This window comes from Narcine bancroftii, chromosome 3 (genome assembly GCF_036971445.1).
Source record: "Narcine bancroftii isolate sNarBan1 chromosome 3, sNarBan1.hap1, whole genome shotgun sequence".
In the NCBI taxonomy this organism is placed as follows: Eukaryota; Metazoa; Chordata; class Chondrichthyes; order Torpediniformes; family Narcinidae; genus Narcine; species Narcine bancroftii.
In genome coordinates this window covers 237,163,827-237,181,264 of record NC_091471.1, presented here as the reverse complement: position 1 = coordinate 237,181,264, position 17,438 = coordinate 237,163,827, and the positions used below count along the sequence as shown (strand labels likewise).

General features: G+C 41.3%; 1 protein-coding gene across 1 annotated transcript in view; it reads left to right on the top strand.

Annotated features, from left to right (window-relative positions):
- The window catches only part of farsa (phenylalanyl-tRNA synthetase subunit alpha), a 38,610-nt gene extending 25,918 nt beyond the window's left edge, over positions 1-12,692 (top strand). Inside the window, exons 11-13 of the mRNA XM_069927165.1 lie at positions 1,186-1,263; positions 3,326-3,440; positions 9,409-12,692. Coding sequence (XP_069783266.1) covers positions 1,186-1,263; positions 3,326-3,440; positions 9,409-9,514 — 299 coding nt within the window. The 3' untranslated portion in view covers positions 9,515-12,692. The remainder of the gene's footprint in view (positions 1-1,185; positions 1,264-3,325; positions 3,441-9,408) is intronic.
- Positions 12,693-17,438: the final 4,746 nt, after the last annotated feature.

Here is a 17,438-nt window from a genome sequence, read left to right as displayed (position 1 = left end):
TGCTGCATCTTGGTGCGCGACAATAACCTTGGAACTAGAAAGGCAAATGTGGTTGGCCCAAAGGAGTTGGCTATTATGGTGCTAATGACCTTGGGAAGGAGGCTCAGAAATACTGCAGTCACTGGTGAGGAATTGCAGGATGAAAAGAAATAATAAGTTATACTGAATATTTTATATGGCCACATTAATTCAACTCTCAAACCATCTAGCTGAGTAAATGTGTAACCCTCTGGTCTGTCCTTAACAGTAGCTTCAAGGTTGTGTAAACTAATTACGCATTTTCGTGGCATGGACTGTGCTGACAAGGTTAGGATGCATTGAGTAGTTCTCAAGTTGCATTGAGAAAGCATTTGAGCAATGGTTTGATGTAGCTTTGAATGCATTCATCTTTAAAAATCCCTTCAGAATACAGGAGGCTTGATAAAGGGTCTCAATCTGGGACATTAAATGACCATTTTTCTCCACACATACTCCCTGACCTCCACTTCTCATTGTTCATTTGAGATTCCGGCATCTGCATTTTTTGTATTTCTCTTCAGAACATAGTTAACATGTTGGTGAGACACCAGTGTGGTTGGTAATAAACAAATCTTCTTTGCTGAAAGCTTATTCTTTATTTACAGATTTTATTTCAAGATGAACTTGAATGTGCATTTCAAATTCCATTGGTGGGATTTGTGCAAATTGTCTGGATTTTGGAACTCAGAATTAAATTTAAATTTTAGATATAAATTTAGATGTACAACCCTTCTGGTGCACAAGCCTGTGTTGCTCAAATACCCCCAATTCGCCTACAACCTCAGTAGATTTTGAAGAGTGGGAGGAAACCAGAGCACCCGGAGGAAACCCTTGCAGACATAGGGAGAACGTACAAACTCCTCACAGACAGCATCAGATTCAAACCTGGGTCGCTGGCACTATATTAGCTTTCCACTAACCATGCCGTCCTTGCAAGGCCCACAAGCCATTGGATGTGATCTCTTGTCATTGCTTTTCTCACCCTCCTGATGAGAATCTGTTTAATTACGTGAATGAATGGATACAAATTCTTGCTCTCTTGACGCAAGGTCTTGTGCAAAAAATGTCGACCATCCCTTTCCTTCAACCGGCTGAGTTGTTTTAGGATTCAAATTATTCCATTAAGATTTGAAGTATAAATGTTGTTGTGTCTTTACCACCTGACAGGTATAACCAAGCTGCGATACAAGCCAGCCTTCAACCCCTACACTGAGCCAAGTATGGAGATCTTCAGCTATCATGAAGGTACAATTGAAATGAGAAGTGGGTGATAGTACTGTGAAAGTGTGATGCAGTTGTCATGGATGGGGTTTAATATTCACAAACTCCCTGGGGTCTGCTGTACCCTTCAGTCATTCTAATTCATTTTGCTCTAAATCCGAAGCCTACATTTCCTTTCTGCAGATTCAATTAATGTTGCTCTTTTTGGTTTCTTTTAAAGTGCAAATTTGTCAATTGGGTTTCAGAAATTCTTGTACCTTCACTCAATGCCTTATTTAAATTTTTGTTGAAACCTAGATCTGACTATTGAAGGGATATTGTCGCTGCTTTAATAATTTGCCTCCTCCTTGCCCAATTTCAGTGCTGCCTACAAATAATTGAATTACAGCACCAGTTCTTAATTGGAACAATGGTGCTCTGCAGTGAGAGGATGATGGAATGCTTTTTGTTCTCTACAGTAATAGCTCTCAAAATTTTAAAATTTAGACATACAGCACAGTAATGGACCCTTTCGGCCCACAGCCCGTGCCATCCAATTGCACCCCATTGACCTACAACCCCTGGTACGTTTTGAAGGGTGGGAAGAAACCAAAGCACCTGAAGGAAACCCACACAGACAAAGGGAGAACGTGCAAACTCCTTACAGACACTGCCAGATTCGAACACAGGTCGCTGGCGCTATAACAGTGTTGTGCAAACCATTACGCTAATTGTGCAAATAGAAAATTTACACTGAAAAATAAATTCTGAAGGATGCCTTAGCAAGATGCTCAAAGGTCCTTTGAAACAATCAATTTGTTTTTGAAATGTTGTTCATATTTCTCATGGCAGGAAGTTTGTACGTGGCATGATCCCATTAGAGGAGGAAAGTACAATATATGGCTGGTTCCAGGTTGTATCACATAAGCAGGCAGTTGCTTAAATCTGTAATGCACAACACCAAATGGTGGTAATAAGCTTCAATACCAACAGAACAGAGAAGCTAGAGCAGGGGTGTCAAACTCAAATTCACAGAGGGCCAAAATTAAAAACTTGGACTAAGTCGTGGGCCAAACTAAATATTTATTGAAAATTAAATATTTATTGAAAATTTTTTATTGAAAACATCTGCATGTTTTCTCTTCTTTCAACATATGTAATTTTAAACTTTTTCTTATTAAAATAAATGTTTAATAATAGTTTTGGTTAAACTCTTTCCAGAAGAAGCATTAACAAATGAGAAATAAAATATTCAATAAATAATATTTCTCTATAGCCTTTAAGCTCCTTTTAAATTTATTTTTTTTCACAAGCCAACAAGTCAAAAAAATAACAACTTGCTTCAATGACAAACAGGTTTGTCTTTTAAAATGATGAACATATAGTCTGTCTCCCACCTGTCTTGAAAGGTCCTGTTTTCTGTCTTTGGTTTGGCCATTTTTTGTAAGGGGTTTATTACATGTGAGTTGGGCGACAGGTCGCAGATGCTAATGAAAGTAAAGAGAGGAGGTGGGGGCGATTAGAGGGCTAATGGGCTGGTGCCAATGCATTTGCAAAGCATTCTGGGATTTGTAGTATTAGCTGTGCATGTGCTATACTGGTGCGGCAGCCAGCGGGCCAGCTCTAATACATATTTGATATGATTTTGCGGGCCAAATATAATTATATCACAGGCCAAATTTGGCCCATGGGCCTGAGTTTGACATGTGTGAGCTAGAGGGACAAAGTTGACTGGAGTCTTGACAAAGGGTTCTAACTTAAACCTTGGGCTGACCATTTCTCTCTGTGGATGCTGCCTAGTATGCTGAGTCTCTCCACTGTCTCTTTGTTCACTCAAGATTCCATCATCTGAACTTAGCACATAGAACCCTACAGTACAGGCCCTTCGGCCCATGAAATTGTGCCGACTTGTATATTCCTTTAAAAAAAATCTCCCTACCTCATACCCTTTGCGCTGAGAGCAGTGCACCTTCCATCATGACTTGGTGTGTCAGTACTGCAGAGCACTGATCCAATCCACTAGATCTAGGACCAAAGGCTTTGACTGCATGCTGCTTCTGCAGTGTGGGATCTCCTGCTCCATTGACAACACTCTTCTTTCCCCCAGGATTAAAGAAGTGGGTGGAAGTCGGAAATTCAGGTGTCTTCCGGCCAGAGATGCTACTCCCGATGGGACTACCAGAAGGCGTGTGTGTGATTGCGTGGGGTCTCTCTCTTGAACGGTAAGGAGTACTATAGCAACCAGTAGACTTTGAGACTGAACTCACAACCATGATGTAGTTCCCTTCTGGTTATGCAACATTTTCAGAAATTCAAATCATTCCTGTGTTGGCCTTGAGTGTTCCAGAGAGATGAACCTTCGAACTACTGTATATTCGTGTAATTGTCAAATTTTTTTGGACCAATTTTTTGGTCATATTGAGGGAGGGGGCAGGTCAACTTTTACACAGGTCAGACTTTTGTGTACCTGTGTTGATCAAGGCGTAGGGAGCTTGGATGGCCAAAACCAGGTGGTAAGTCTGCATTCAAGGCATTGGGAGCTCTGATGGGTGGACGGCCGGACAAGGATCTGTGGTCGGGGCATCGGAAGCTTGGATGGGTGGGCAACTGAAGTGAGGATCCACAGTTGAGGCAATGGAAGTTCAATGGGTGGGCGATCAGGGTGAGGATCTGTGGTTGGGGGTTCAGGTGGGCAGGCAACTGAGGTGAGGATCTGCAGTTGGGGTGTCGGGAGTTCAGATTGTCAGGTGGCTGGGGCTAAAAAAAGGGGGGGGATTTGACTATTATATGGGATTGACGATTACATGAATATATACGATTTAGTCCCTATTAAAGCATGGAAATTGGTGCTGATGAAGAAGACAGAGTGGGAGGCAGAGAAACATGTTGAAACTTTGATAACAACAATTTTATTTCAATAATCAAGAAACCTGCAGGAAAACAAGACTTAAATTAACACATGGAGTAAAGCTGTGGAATTACTGGAATGGGAGTGGACTGGTAGGATCTGAAATGGCTAATGGTTTTTCCTGAAGACTTCCACACCTCCAGTTGCCATCCATAGAAAAGTTGGCAGAGTCTGTCCTGACATCAGAATCTTTTTATTTTGTGCACATGGAATCTCCTGTCATCTTGAATTGGCAAGGACTCGACCAGATCACCAGTACGCTGATAGTTACACACACTTGGGGATTGCAGACAGTGTGCCCCAAGGGTTTAAAGAAAAATCTACTAATTAGCTGGACAACAATTTTTATGAAAAAGGTTTGCTTCCTGAAAAACAATCGGGTATTGTAGACAACTTCAGCTGAACACAAAGATAATTTCAGATTTGATGCATCACATAGGAAGTTGGTGAAACATTAAATTAACTTTGATTGAATTTACCATGTTTAATCACATATTGATGCTGACACATTGTGTTAGTTCAACCGACCGAAAAATGTTTTGTCGCTGATTTTCATTTGTACTCAGCATCTGATGCCCCTCGTGTCATTGTCCAACAATAGTCGGCCAGTATTGATGGATTCCAGTTGCCCTGATACAGCTTTTCCATGGTCGCAATGTCCTGGTGAAACCTTTCACCCGTGTTCATCACTGACGGCATCGAGACCAGCAGGGAAGACGTCCACATGCGAATGCAGAAAATGAATTTTCAACGACATGTTGCAGTTCATGGTTTTGTCTGCTTGAAGTAGACGCAAAATATGACAGGAAATCACAAAAATTGGTTAGATCCAAAAAAACGGTTGGTGATGGTATTTTACTGATCAGCGCCCTAAATCCATAAAATAAACTCAAAAGTGTTCAGGAAGCCAAATCTTCATTGTCCAATGACATCTGTTCCCATTCTTGTAAACAATTCAACCTGTTCATTTCTTCTTTCTTCTTTGGCTTGGCTTCGCGGACGAAGATTTATGGAGGGGGTAAATGTCCACGTCAGCTGCAGGCTCGTTTGTGGCTGACAAGTCTGATGCAGGACAGGCAGACACGGTTGCAGTGGTTGCAGGGGAAAATTGGTTGGTTGGGGTTGGGTGTTGGGTTTTTCCTCCTTTGCCTTTTGTCAGTGAGGTGGGCTCTGCGGTCTTCTTCAAAGGAGGTTGCTGCCCGCCAAAGTGTGAGGCGCCAAGATGCACGATTTGAGGCGATATCAGCCCACTGGCGGTGGTCAATGTGGCAGGCACCAAGAGATTTCTTTAGGCAGTCCTTGTACCTTTTCTTTGGTGCACCTCTGTCACGGTGGCCAGTGGAGAGCTCGCCATATAACACGATCTTGGGAAGGCGATGGTCCTCCATTCTGGAGACGTGACCCACCATTGCTCATTAAACAGCCCTTCATTCGTGGACTCAACTTGGACACTTGAAATATAACTGGAAATCACAAAAACAGGTTATTTCTACAAGGCAGTACCTGATAGGAAAGTTTTGTGATCAGCAGCTCAAAATCCATAAAATACACCCAGAAGTTTTCAGGAATCCAAATCTTTATTGTCCAGCTTTTCTTTGTTCCAGGTACAATTTTTTTTTTGCACTACCAATTAGTGGCAGCTGGAAAAGAATCTCGGGGTTGTATGCAATGTCATGTATGTACTCTGACAATAAATCTCAAATCTGAAATATTTAACCACCATATCTTTGGTTACCTCTGGCTGCCAGTTCTGCAATTTAACCACAACACCATCTCCCCTGGAGGCAGAGAATAAGCAAGATCAGTCCCTCATGATAGGATGGATCTCCTGAATCAGCAGAGGAAATGTCTTTATGTTCCTGTCCCTGAGTGTGATTCTCCTTCTCTTTTCACCCACTTCCCTCAATATTTTGACCTTGGAAACTGTCTTCATGGGCAACTTCAAAGCCCCAAGCATGTGAAGATGGAATGCTTGTCAACAAAACACTGAATGCCTGAAATGGGAAGGGTTCAATTTCCATACAAGATCAGAAGATATAGGAGCAGAGGTCGGCCCATCAAGTCTGGTCTGCCATTCTAATCATGAGCTGATCCATCCTCCCACTCAGCCCCACTCCCCGGCTTTCTCCCCGTCACCCTTAATGCCCTGACTAATCAAATACCTGTCAACCACTGCCTTAAATACACTCAATGACCTCACTTTCACAGCCACCCATGACAACAAGACTCATGGCCCTCTGACCAGAGGAATTTCTCCACATTTATGTTTTAAATTGACACCTTTTATCTTGAAATTCTGGCCTCTTCTCCTAGCCTCCCCCAGGATGCGAAACATCCTTGCCACATCTACTCTGTCCATACTCGGCCTCTCTTTTCTTGTTTAAAAGGCCAGTTATCCAAAAGTAACAAAATTACATTTGGCAGGAAAAAGACTCTGTGCATGTAAAATCATGAGAGGAATAGATACAGTGAATGCTCAGTCTTTTCCCAGGGTAGATGACTTACGAACATGTCAGTGAGGAGAGAGATTTGGGAGGGACCTGAGAGGCAAGATTCATTGAGGATGATCTGTGTCTGGAATGAGCTACCAGAGGATACTGTCAATCTGGGCACAATTTCTATATTCCAGAGGTATTTGGAGAGATTTATGGATGTGGTGGGCTTAGAGGGATGTGAACCAAATGTAGGTCATCCAAATAGAAGAAGGAAGGCAGAAGGCAAGAGTGCTATTTGGGAAATTTGAAGACATTAAGGAGACATTAGTAAGGGGAAATGTAGAGAGTTGTAGGCTTTCTATGCAAATGTGCTTTCATTTCCAGCTTTCTGATACAGAAGCCACTTGACTATCGTATTTACTCCATATCTAGAAGCATGACATCTAAATTTGGTGCAAAGGAGAGAAGGAAAGAAATATCTTAAAAAATACAAGGCTATAATCTGATTTATTGTCTTGTATGGAATTTTCTTTCAATATTGCTTTTTATTTCTAACCAGTGATCTCCAACCATGACAGGAAATCTTGTGATCATTTTATATAACTTTTCAGGGTCTCTTGCAGTGTTGTCACTCTGCATGTTTAGTGAGGCATCAGCGATGTCTGTCTGGTTCTATCCAATTTGCAGTCACTGGTGCCAAGAGGGATGAACACTGGGAAATGGCCAAGAGAGAGAAACACCTTGGGAATTATTTGCAGTCACTGGGCCTACAGGTCAAATCCAGAGAATGTCCTCTGCACCTCCCCAAACACATTACTGCAATGGTCCCTCTGTTCCATTTATAAACTGATTGTGTCTCACAGGGCAAGAAGCCACAGCATTGACTTGTAACTTTATAAGTGTTGATAGCAGCTTCAAATAAGGGCCAGAATCAATGATCTTATTGTCTGATTGAGGATTTACTTGTAGAGTGAATTAAAAGAAGTGTGTCCTTAATTTCCTGTAATTGCATATTCTCACCTTCAACCATTATACAAGGTGAAATGTTATCCAATTAACGGTAAATCATTGAAATATTCCAAAATTAAATCTATTTTGTCCTTGGTTTCTCTGATGCTGCAATATTTCCTGGTTTGCTAGCTGGACACTTCAGATGTTTCTCAAGAGATGCCGGAATTGTGTTGGGGCTGGTTTGACTGTCAAACCTTTCCCATCTAATGCATGTCCCAAGCCAGAAAGTTGCTGGGCTCTGTTACCTTAATTAACTTAAGCCAAGACCATCAATCAATATAACTCGCAAAATAACTTTCTCGCTGCTGCCATCAGGAAAGAGGTGTAGGGGCCACAAGACCCGCACCCACCAGGTTCAGGAACAGCTGCTATCCCTCCACCACCAGACTCTTCAATGGCAACTCAATCCACTCATTTAAGGACTCTGCCTTGTGCACTTTGATTTTTTTTTGTCAGTTTGTTTATACTTCTTTATATGTTTACATGTGTACATCGAGTACAGTTATTTTTTGCACTGCCATTAAGTGGTAATTCTGCCCAGACTGCAGGAAAAGAAATCTCGGGGTTGTATGTGATGTCGTGTATGTTCTCCGACCGTAAATCTGAAATCTAAACCAGAAAGGATGCAAAGTTTTGTGTAATTGTGATGAATCTTATGGTCTAGAACAGCCATTCTGAACCTTTCTGTTTGGCTGTGATTCCCCCTAAAACTCTGCCCCTTTCCAATGACGCAGTTAAGTTTTGGTTTATTCCGTATTCCTCTCCTACATAAAAGATATTAAAAATATTTATGTTGCATGAGATGAAAAAGTGTTGTGGCCCCTGTTGAGAATAGGTGGTCCAAAAGGAGGTGGAAGCAGATTTGTTTATAACCTTCAAAAAAGAATGCAATAAATACTCGGTTCCACTGCTTGCTAATTCATGTCTTTGAGACTCAGCGTGGGTATTGTGACCTGATGTGTTCCTTTCATTCCAGAAACTGTTCCTGCTTGCCCACGATCACCAAATAACTTACAGCTCAGAAACAGGCCCTTTGCCCCTTCTAGTACGTTTCAAACTATTATTCTGCTTAGACCCACTGACGTGCACCCCAACCATAGCCCTTCAGATCACTCCCATCCATGTACCTGTCCAAATTCTTCTTAAAAGTTAAAATTAACCACTTCATGTGGCAGCTTGTTCCACCTCCCACCACATTCTTAATCCATGTCCTCTGGTTTGTATCTCACCTACCCTCAATGGAAAAAGCCGACCTACATTTACTCTGTCTGTCCCCCCTCATAATTTTAAATACCTCTATCAAATCTCCCCTCATTCTTCTACACTCCAGGGCGTAAAGTCCCAACCTGCTTAACTTTTACCTGTAACTCAGTTCCTGAAGTCCAGGCAACATCCGAGTAAATCTCTTCACTCTTTCTATCTTACTGATAACTTTCCTGAAGTTAGGCGACCAAAACTGCACACAATACTCCAACCTTTTACGTTTATTCACTGATTTAAATATTCAATTGTACTTAAATGCAGTTTGTAGAATGTTTCTTGCTTGTCATCTACTGGTGTGGAATCTGATAGTTATCTTCACAGCACTAGTTTAGGACACCAGGTACATATTCATTAATCTTCAATTAGATGTTTTAAATGGCATGTGTTCTGCACTATGGGTTTCCTACATCATATTTTTACCTTCCTCAATTTTTCAACTGGCAGTCCCATTGCGATTTTTGTAATGTCTTTAAACTATATTGATCATTTTGGTGTTTGTGTAATTAGATGATTATGTTGGACATCCAGGAAAGATCAAAAATCTTTTTGTATTTATCATTTATTTCCTCCTAGGCCAACCATGATCAAGTATGGAATCAACAACATTCGTGAACTAGTGGGCCACAAGGTGAACTTGCAGATGGTGTATGACAGCCCCGTGTGCCGCCTCGACTGCTAGAGTCCTAGTCTTCAGATAGACTCGTGCAGCAGGATTCCTGCTTGACACTTTAACCTGGACAAGGTTTCACTTTATTTAAATTCAGGGACTGGGGAAGGAGGAATTAAACATCTTCAGGCTTTGGAGCTTGGGCCATATTTTACTCTCTTTCAGGCATGTCATTTTAATTGCCTAAATATTGAATGAGACTGTGGTTGGTGGAATCCGGAGCAAAAAGACAACTAGAACTTGGCAGGTCAAGCAGCATATGTGCGGGGGGAGAAGAATGGTTGATGTTGGTGGTGCTGCTTGGCCCGCTAAGCTCCAGCATGGTCGTGCAACGTGGAAACGGGCTCTTCGGCCCAACTTGCCCATGACAATGTTGGCTCATTCCATTGTGTGTTTATATTTGAAGATGTTGCCGAAGCCTGGCACATTTACACTTAATTTCTGGAAGCCACAGAAAAGGAAGCTGGAATTGTGTCACATGTTACTTTGAGCAAATTACAGTTTTAATGTTTCCAATACAATCTAAACTTTGCTCATTGTTGTCAATTGGAAACATTGTGCTGGAACAATTGGGGCCACTGTGCTAGAACAGTTAGTTCCTCCCTTCCTAATTTGGGGAGGCACGGTTAGTGTAGCTGTTAGCACAACACTGTTACAGTGCCAGCGATCCAGGTTGAATCCAGTGCTGTCTGTGAGGAGTTTGTATGCACTCCCCACATTCGCATGAATTTCCTCCGGGTGTTCTGGTTTCCTCCCACCCTTCAAAATATACAGGCAGTTGTAGGTTAATTGGGTGTAATTGGGTGGCAAGGGCTCGTGGGCCAGAAAGGCCTGTTACCCTGCTGTATGTCTAAATTTAAATAACTCTTCATATGAAGTAACAAAATATTTGAAGGAGATGAGATAGTTTTGGTCATTGGGTAACCCACTACAGTAATTGTAAGTGGAAAGCTATGTCAGCAGCTCAGATGTCGTTCAGTGGGAGAATCCGAGGAGTCTGTTTACAACATTCATCTATTTCAAAACTAAATTGTAAACCCAATACAATAAATGGAACAAAACTGAAGTATATTCCACAGTGCTTCTCTCAGTCAACAACTGCCGTTCTTTTTGGAAGGTTCATTTGTATTTGAGTGATGATGTCAGTGTCCAGGGGAGAATATTGCTGGTATCCCAAGTTTTTCCTGAAAATTCACCATTCTACCACTTCAGTGTGGGGTGGGGGGGGAGATGGGAGATAATCTGTATAATGCTAAAGGAAACCAGAACTTTGCGTAACATAAACTCTGCCTATTCACTGGAACAGTCTGTCATTAGAGGTTGTCACACTTGAATCTAATGCTCTGCAGTTCCTGGGATGCCCACGCCTGCACTTCCCAGAAAAGGATTGATACTTGTCGAACTCACAAATATTGGTTATCGTAGTTTCCAATTGCCCCCTTGGCTGAGATCTGCCCAACCCAAAGTCATCTTAGTTGTTTGTTCAGGATAAATGTTCATCCAGTTAAAGGAATTTGGTGTGCTTACCAAATCAGTGAATGTACCAAAATTTGGAACCCAAGACATCCAGGAATGCATTTGCGACCAGCTTCTTGCATGTGTGAGGAGATGTCAGATCTGAGGAATTCTTGCCCTTGTGCTGAATAGTGTGAATTAGAGGCTATTATTATTATTATTCGGGATCATTACGAGCAAACTAACTTTAGGCACCAAAAGCAAGTTGTGCAAGTGTTTGGTAATACCCTTTCTAATAGAGGTGTAGTTTTCACATATCTTCATGGGAGTTGATGTCCACAGACACAACCTTTTACAGTCACTGACAAATAGTTGGGTCAGTAGCAACCCTTCATCCCTGTGATCCTCTGCGTTGGTGCAATTTCCGAGAGTGCGGCGTTGCTGCAATTTGAATAACATTGGCTAAATTGAGACTTCCACACTGCACATTTTCATGCTCAGGACTGGATAATTATGGAAATGTTTATTTTCTGCCCAAAATATTGGGTTTAAAGACTGATACAGCACAAGTCTGACAAAGCATGAAATGGTTAATAAGGAACATCTTGGAGTAAGAACCTTTGGAGATGTACCCAGGATGTGGGAACTGTTTAGGAAGTAGGAATTCACAAGACATGCTATGCTGCATCTATGTTAGTGAGAGATTACTGCTTGCTTTCAGTACATTTTCCCTTTGCTAGCAACAGTCTTGAATCGTGAGAAATCTCTATCCTTTCAGCTGCAGTTGTCACCAGTGGCATTTCACTGAGGCGAGCAGATGACATCTGCGTTGTCTAAAATCTGAATAGTTTTCATGCACAATGTAGAAAATAAGCATAATTTAACAGTAATTGATGTGTTGGTGTAAAGTGTAGGTGCAGAAAATAGCACCAGAAACCTGGAATGGTTGTGAGGATGTATTGAGAGCCTAAATTAATGCTAAACTTTAAGCTAGAGAGAAAGCAATCAAAGGGGGAAATAAATGACTGGTTTATAAAATAAAGTTCCAAATACTACTTTTAAAGTGAATATTGAAGCCAAAGTCTTGATGAAAGAACAGCTTCCTACAAAATGGGTATCATGGTTACCACAATGTTACAGCGCCAAAAATCTGGGTTTGAATCCAGGGCTGTCTGTAAAGAGTTTGTACATACTCCATGTCTGCATGGGGTTTCTCTGGGGGATCCAGTTTCATCCCACCCTTCAAAACGTATGGGGGTTGTAGGTCAATTGGGTGTAATTGGGCGGCATGGTCTTGTGGGCTGGAAGGACCTGTTATCGTGCTGATGTCTAAATTTGAATTTAAAAATTTAAAAGATGGTAAATATCTGAAGTAACTCACAGGGCAGGGAAGTTAACATGCAAACATGATTAGAACTTTAACAGGCAGGGGTAGAAGGGCTAAAGAACAAGAATATTTCTTTAAAGAACCTTGGGCGCTATGAGAAGGCAGGCTATTGATTTGATCTTTCCTTGTCCTTCCTGTCTTGTATTCATGTCTGTCGGCCAAATGATATGTGATAATAGTTAGTGTCATCTTGGTTTGCATATTTAATTATTTGGGTTCTTCTAGCTCTGGAAATGCATTAAGGATTATTTATATTTCAAGGAGCAAAAATATCATGAGTAAATTTGACCGATTTATTCACATCATTCAGAATAAAATTGCTGCCTGTTGGAGAAGGTGGGATTTGAATAGGATTGGTTGGTATTACTGATGGAATAAAGCTTTTGTCGTCAGCATCCTCTTTGGTCAATCCATCCCTGTATTCTCGATTCTGAAGTTGCATCTCCTGAGGAAGATACAGGGTCTCCTCTGCTGGGATGAAGATTTCCTCCCAATTCTGGAGCGAAAACGAAGCTGTTTCAGGTGTGATGCACTTGAGACCAGTGCCAGTCTCACTTGGTTGCTGTCTCGGTCCAAATATACAATCTATTGGATGGAAACATTTGAGTGAATGCAGCTTGCTTTAATCCATACATTTCTAACTAATACACTGTTGAGAATGTTATGTAATATCATATTAAATCTGTATCCTCTGATTACAACACTCCTGGCAATGAAAACCTTTTCTCATTTTTTTTTCATCAAAGCACCTCATAAATTTAACTACTGCCATTATCTCATCCTTTAACCCTCTCTGCTCTAGGACCAATCGTAGTTTCCCATTCTCTGTCACAAGTATCATTCTGGTATACCTCTGCTCCAGAACAGGAGATCTAACGCAGTCTCGCTGCAACTGATGCTTTTGTTAATGAAGCCTTTACCAGTGTCACCCAGCCTTTTTGGGGCCTTTCTTTGCATCAAACAGGTTTTTATCCAATAATTAAACTTCTAAGTTACGACACACAGCTCCATTTCCAAGTTGAACATTTATTTCACACTATACAAGATATCGGCATCTAAAATGTAGCATTTTAGATTAAAATAAATAACTGCTATTTATGTAAGATGATTGTTTTTTGAGGCCATTAGGAATGAGAGCTCATTGTAGTTATTATCGCTCAAGATAAGTTTGAGGCAGGTTGCCATGTTACAGACGGAGCAGTGAACTATGTGTGTTGAGTTACCTATCAATGCTGTGGCCTTTTCAGGGCATACAGTTTGATTAATGGAGGTGGACATATTCTTGCATTCATTACAGACTAACTACTCTTAATTCAGAGCAATGTAATGAGATTATCAATTGTGCGCACTTATAACTGGACTTAATGGGCCCAACATAGAACAAATAAAGGATTTACACCTGTCATTTCTCTCAATACTGAATGTTCATAGGCTCCCAATGCAGAAGTGATTAAACTGTCACTTCTGTTGAACAGATGGAGATGTAGAAGTTTTTAGTTTAAATAGACATGGATTATGGGTCATCCAGCTTTCTCAATAAATTACTGCGATTTGCTGCAAACACCAGATTAACGGAGGGCTTGAGGGATGGTGCTCAGCAGATCACCCTTTTGAAGTAATAACCTCCTTGCCAATTTGATGGCTGAAAGCTCTTTTTTAGTGTTTCAGAATGGATGCCTGGAGTGCTCAGAATTCATCAGGAATAAAAAAATTCTGATATCTGAAATAGTAACTCCTGTCTCAACAGAGTACTCCTGGTATTTTTGTGTTGAATTGATTTTTCAGCACCCATAGAATTTTGAAAGGGGGCAGATCCCAACCCCTCTTTGGTCATCTTCAACATGTGACTCGTTGAATTATTTGAATATTGTAAACTTGAGGGAGTTGAGGGCTTGGTTGGTGAATGCACATCTCTCTGTAGAAGCATATGCCCCTGGTAATCTCTTATAGTTTTGCTTTGAAGTAAATGTTTGATCTGTAAGGAACCTGTGGTACATCTGGGTCATGGTATTTGATTGGTGACATGACCAGGAAGATGGAGAAGTGAAATGAATTTCTCAAACCAGCACTCTAATGGATTGTCTGATCAAATAACCCATTGATATCCAAAGAATAGGTGTTTAATTAAAGCTAACCTCTGCCCAACTCTGCTTCTGCAAGGGTCTTGGCAAAAGAAGAGAATGGTACTATTTGAATGTATCTTTGGAGCTCCATTGATACCTCCAGGGTGACATGCACCTCACTTAGTCTAGTATCTTTATGCATTTCTGCCTTTTGTTGCCAAGGTGGTTCCCCCTCACATCTCTCCTCAAGCCCAATATTAATGCATTCATTTGATTATTATTCTGACCCATAAAAAACCCAGCTGCAGTTACCAAGTCCACCATCTGGAAGTAGCTTACATTACATTAGTATCATATTGCTGTTGATCCATGGGTTGCCAGTAAACTTTGTAGTATGAGGTCCACGATCTCTTTATTTGATAAGACCAGTTAGCATGTAAGACCATAAGATAGATAATGTAGGCCATTTGGCCCATCGAGTCCGCTGCACTATTCCATCTCCAATCTCCCACTCAGCTCCACTCCCCTGAATTCTTCCCATTACCTTTGATACCCTGACTATTCAGATACTTGTCAATCTCTGCCTTAAACACACCCAACGACTTGGCCTCCACAACCACCCATGCCAGCAAATTCAAGAAGTTCACCGCTCTGGCTAAGGAAATTCCTTTTAAATGGGCACCCTTCAATCCTGAAGTTGTGCTCTCTTGAGTCTCTTGGAATAAGGAAAATAGACTTGACCATGCTAGATTGCAAATGGTAAACTTCAGAGATTTTCATAACTTATTGTTAACAATTTTAAAGATTTTTTTTAGGCAAGCAAGATTGTGATCTCATCAAACCATATCCATAATCGGCAATTAAAGGGCATGATCAGTTGAGGCTGTTACAGACTAGTACATGAGAGAGCTTTGTTGTCATAAAGCAGAAATTAGGGAACGTTAAGGTCCATTTGAGCATGTACAAGGCACCTGAATTCCATTTTTTTTTTTGTTCGGGCACCTGCCTACATTTTCCTTGTTCCTTGTGGAAGGGCTTAAGCCAAATGTTGTACATGTATCTTTATCTTTGCTGCATAAAGGACACTGTTTGATCAGCTAAATTTCTCCAGTATGGTGTTTTTAACCTGAATTTAAAGCCTCTGACAGTATAACAGCTTCTCATAATGCTGGCAATTGCTTTCTGATTCCAATTTATTTTAAGGAATATAACACTTAGGCATTTTACAATATAAATTGTACTGAAACTAAATCACAATGCAAAATTCATAACTCCAGTAACTCACCTGCAAAATCATGAGCAAGATCTTTGATGATATGGCCAACGATAGCGTATGCCACTGCTACCACCACCAGGGCAGCCATGAGCAGGTAGAGCACTGCCTTAGGCAGGGGGATCAGCTCTCTCTGACGGGGAGTGTAGTCATTGTAGAGTACATCACTGGAGGAGATGGAATACTGAAAAGCATGGCCCAGTGTCTGGGTGAGATTGGTTGCATTGCCCGCTGGCTGAGTTGCCTCGTGTTCCATGGTTGAAGATGGTCCCAAGCAACAATTGATATTAAAACTAAAATTAGCACAATTATTTGCCTTGTTCTTCTGAAAATGATTAGATGGTTCCCAGATTCGGGTTGCAAGAGGTGACGATAGTCCTGTTTTACAAAGTATTAATTGCTGCGTGAATCCCACTTTGCTTCATATGTGTAGAAAGCTGAGCAGGAGAAGCCCACTGCCTGGGCATGTTCAGATACCAAATCAATGCATCTCTTCTGTTCAAATAACTCCGAGCATTCTGCTGCTGAGGAAGGTACACCGACCGACTCTGCTGCAGGCTGAGTGACAACTGGCAGTCTGCAGTTAACTGGAGCTGATTCCTTTCCCTGGTCCCTCCCTGATTCCCAGTGAAGGAGATTTAAAAAGCTCACAATCTTATTAGTGTTTGTCAGGGCTCTGTGCACCCTTGCTGAGGGTGCCTTTGGCTGTTAGCCGACATCAATGGTTAAGGAAGGGTTCTTTATATTTTGGATTTTTTTACAATGGAGAAGAATGAAAAAGGGAGAAAACTAAATAAAAATAATCAGGCAAGAGAAATGAACATACCACAGGGAATCCGAATTTGTTGTCATGAACATGTCATTAAACTCGTCGTTTTGCAGCAGTATAAGGAGTGCAATTGCAGTACATTTCAAAAATAAATTAGTGCAAGGAAAAAAGAAAGTGAAGTCGTGTCTGTGGTTCATTGTTCATTCAGAAATCTGGTGGGGTGGGGAGGGAAGAGCATTGGGTGCCGTCTTCAGGCTCTTGTATCTCCTTCCTGACGGTAGCAGAGTGAAGAGGGCATGGCCTGGGCAGTGGGGGTAGAGAAGACATCTTCTCTTGTAGATGTCCTCGATGGAGTGGTGCCCATGATGGTGTTGGCCGAGTTTAGCAACTCTAGTTTCTTTTCCTGTCCTGTGCATTGGCACCTCTGTACCAGACGGTGATGCAACCAGACCGAATGCTCTCCACCTGTAGAAATTTTCAGAGTCTTTGGTGATACCAAATCTTCTCAAACTTCTCACAAAGCATAGACATTGCGAGTCTTCTTCATGATTTCATTGTCAGTGAGGTTCCAGGATAAATCTTCAGAGATGTTTACACCCAGGAATTTGAAGTTCCTTACCCTCTTCACTGCTGACCCCTCGATAAGATCTGGTTCCTTTTCTGATTTTCACCTGAAGTCCACAATGACTCTTTAGTTTTGCTTATGTTGCGTGAAAGGTTGTCGTTACATCCATTCAACTAGTTGATCTCTTTCCCTCCTGTAGGCTTCCTCACTGCCATCTGTGATTCTGCCGGCAACTGTGGCACCATCGGCAAATTTGTAGATGGCATTTGAATAGTGCCCTGCCACACAGTCATGGGTGTAGAATGAGTAGAACAGTGGGCTAAGTACACATCCTTGATAAGAAAAGACCATAATAAAATTAAAAAGCAGCAAAAAAGATGGTGAAGGAAAAAATAGAAAACAAGCAGCAACAAAACTAGAATCC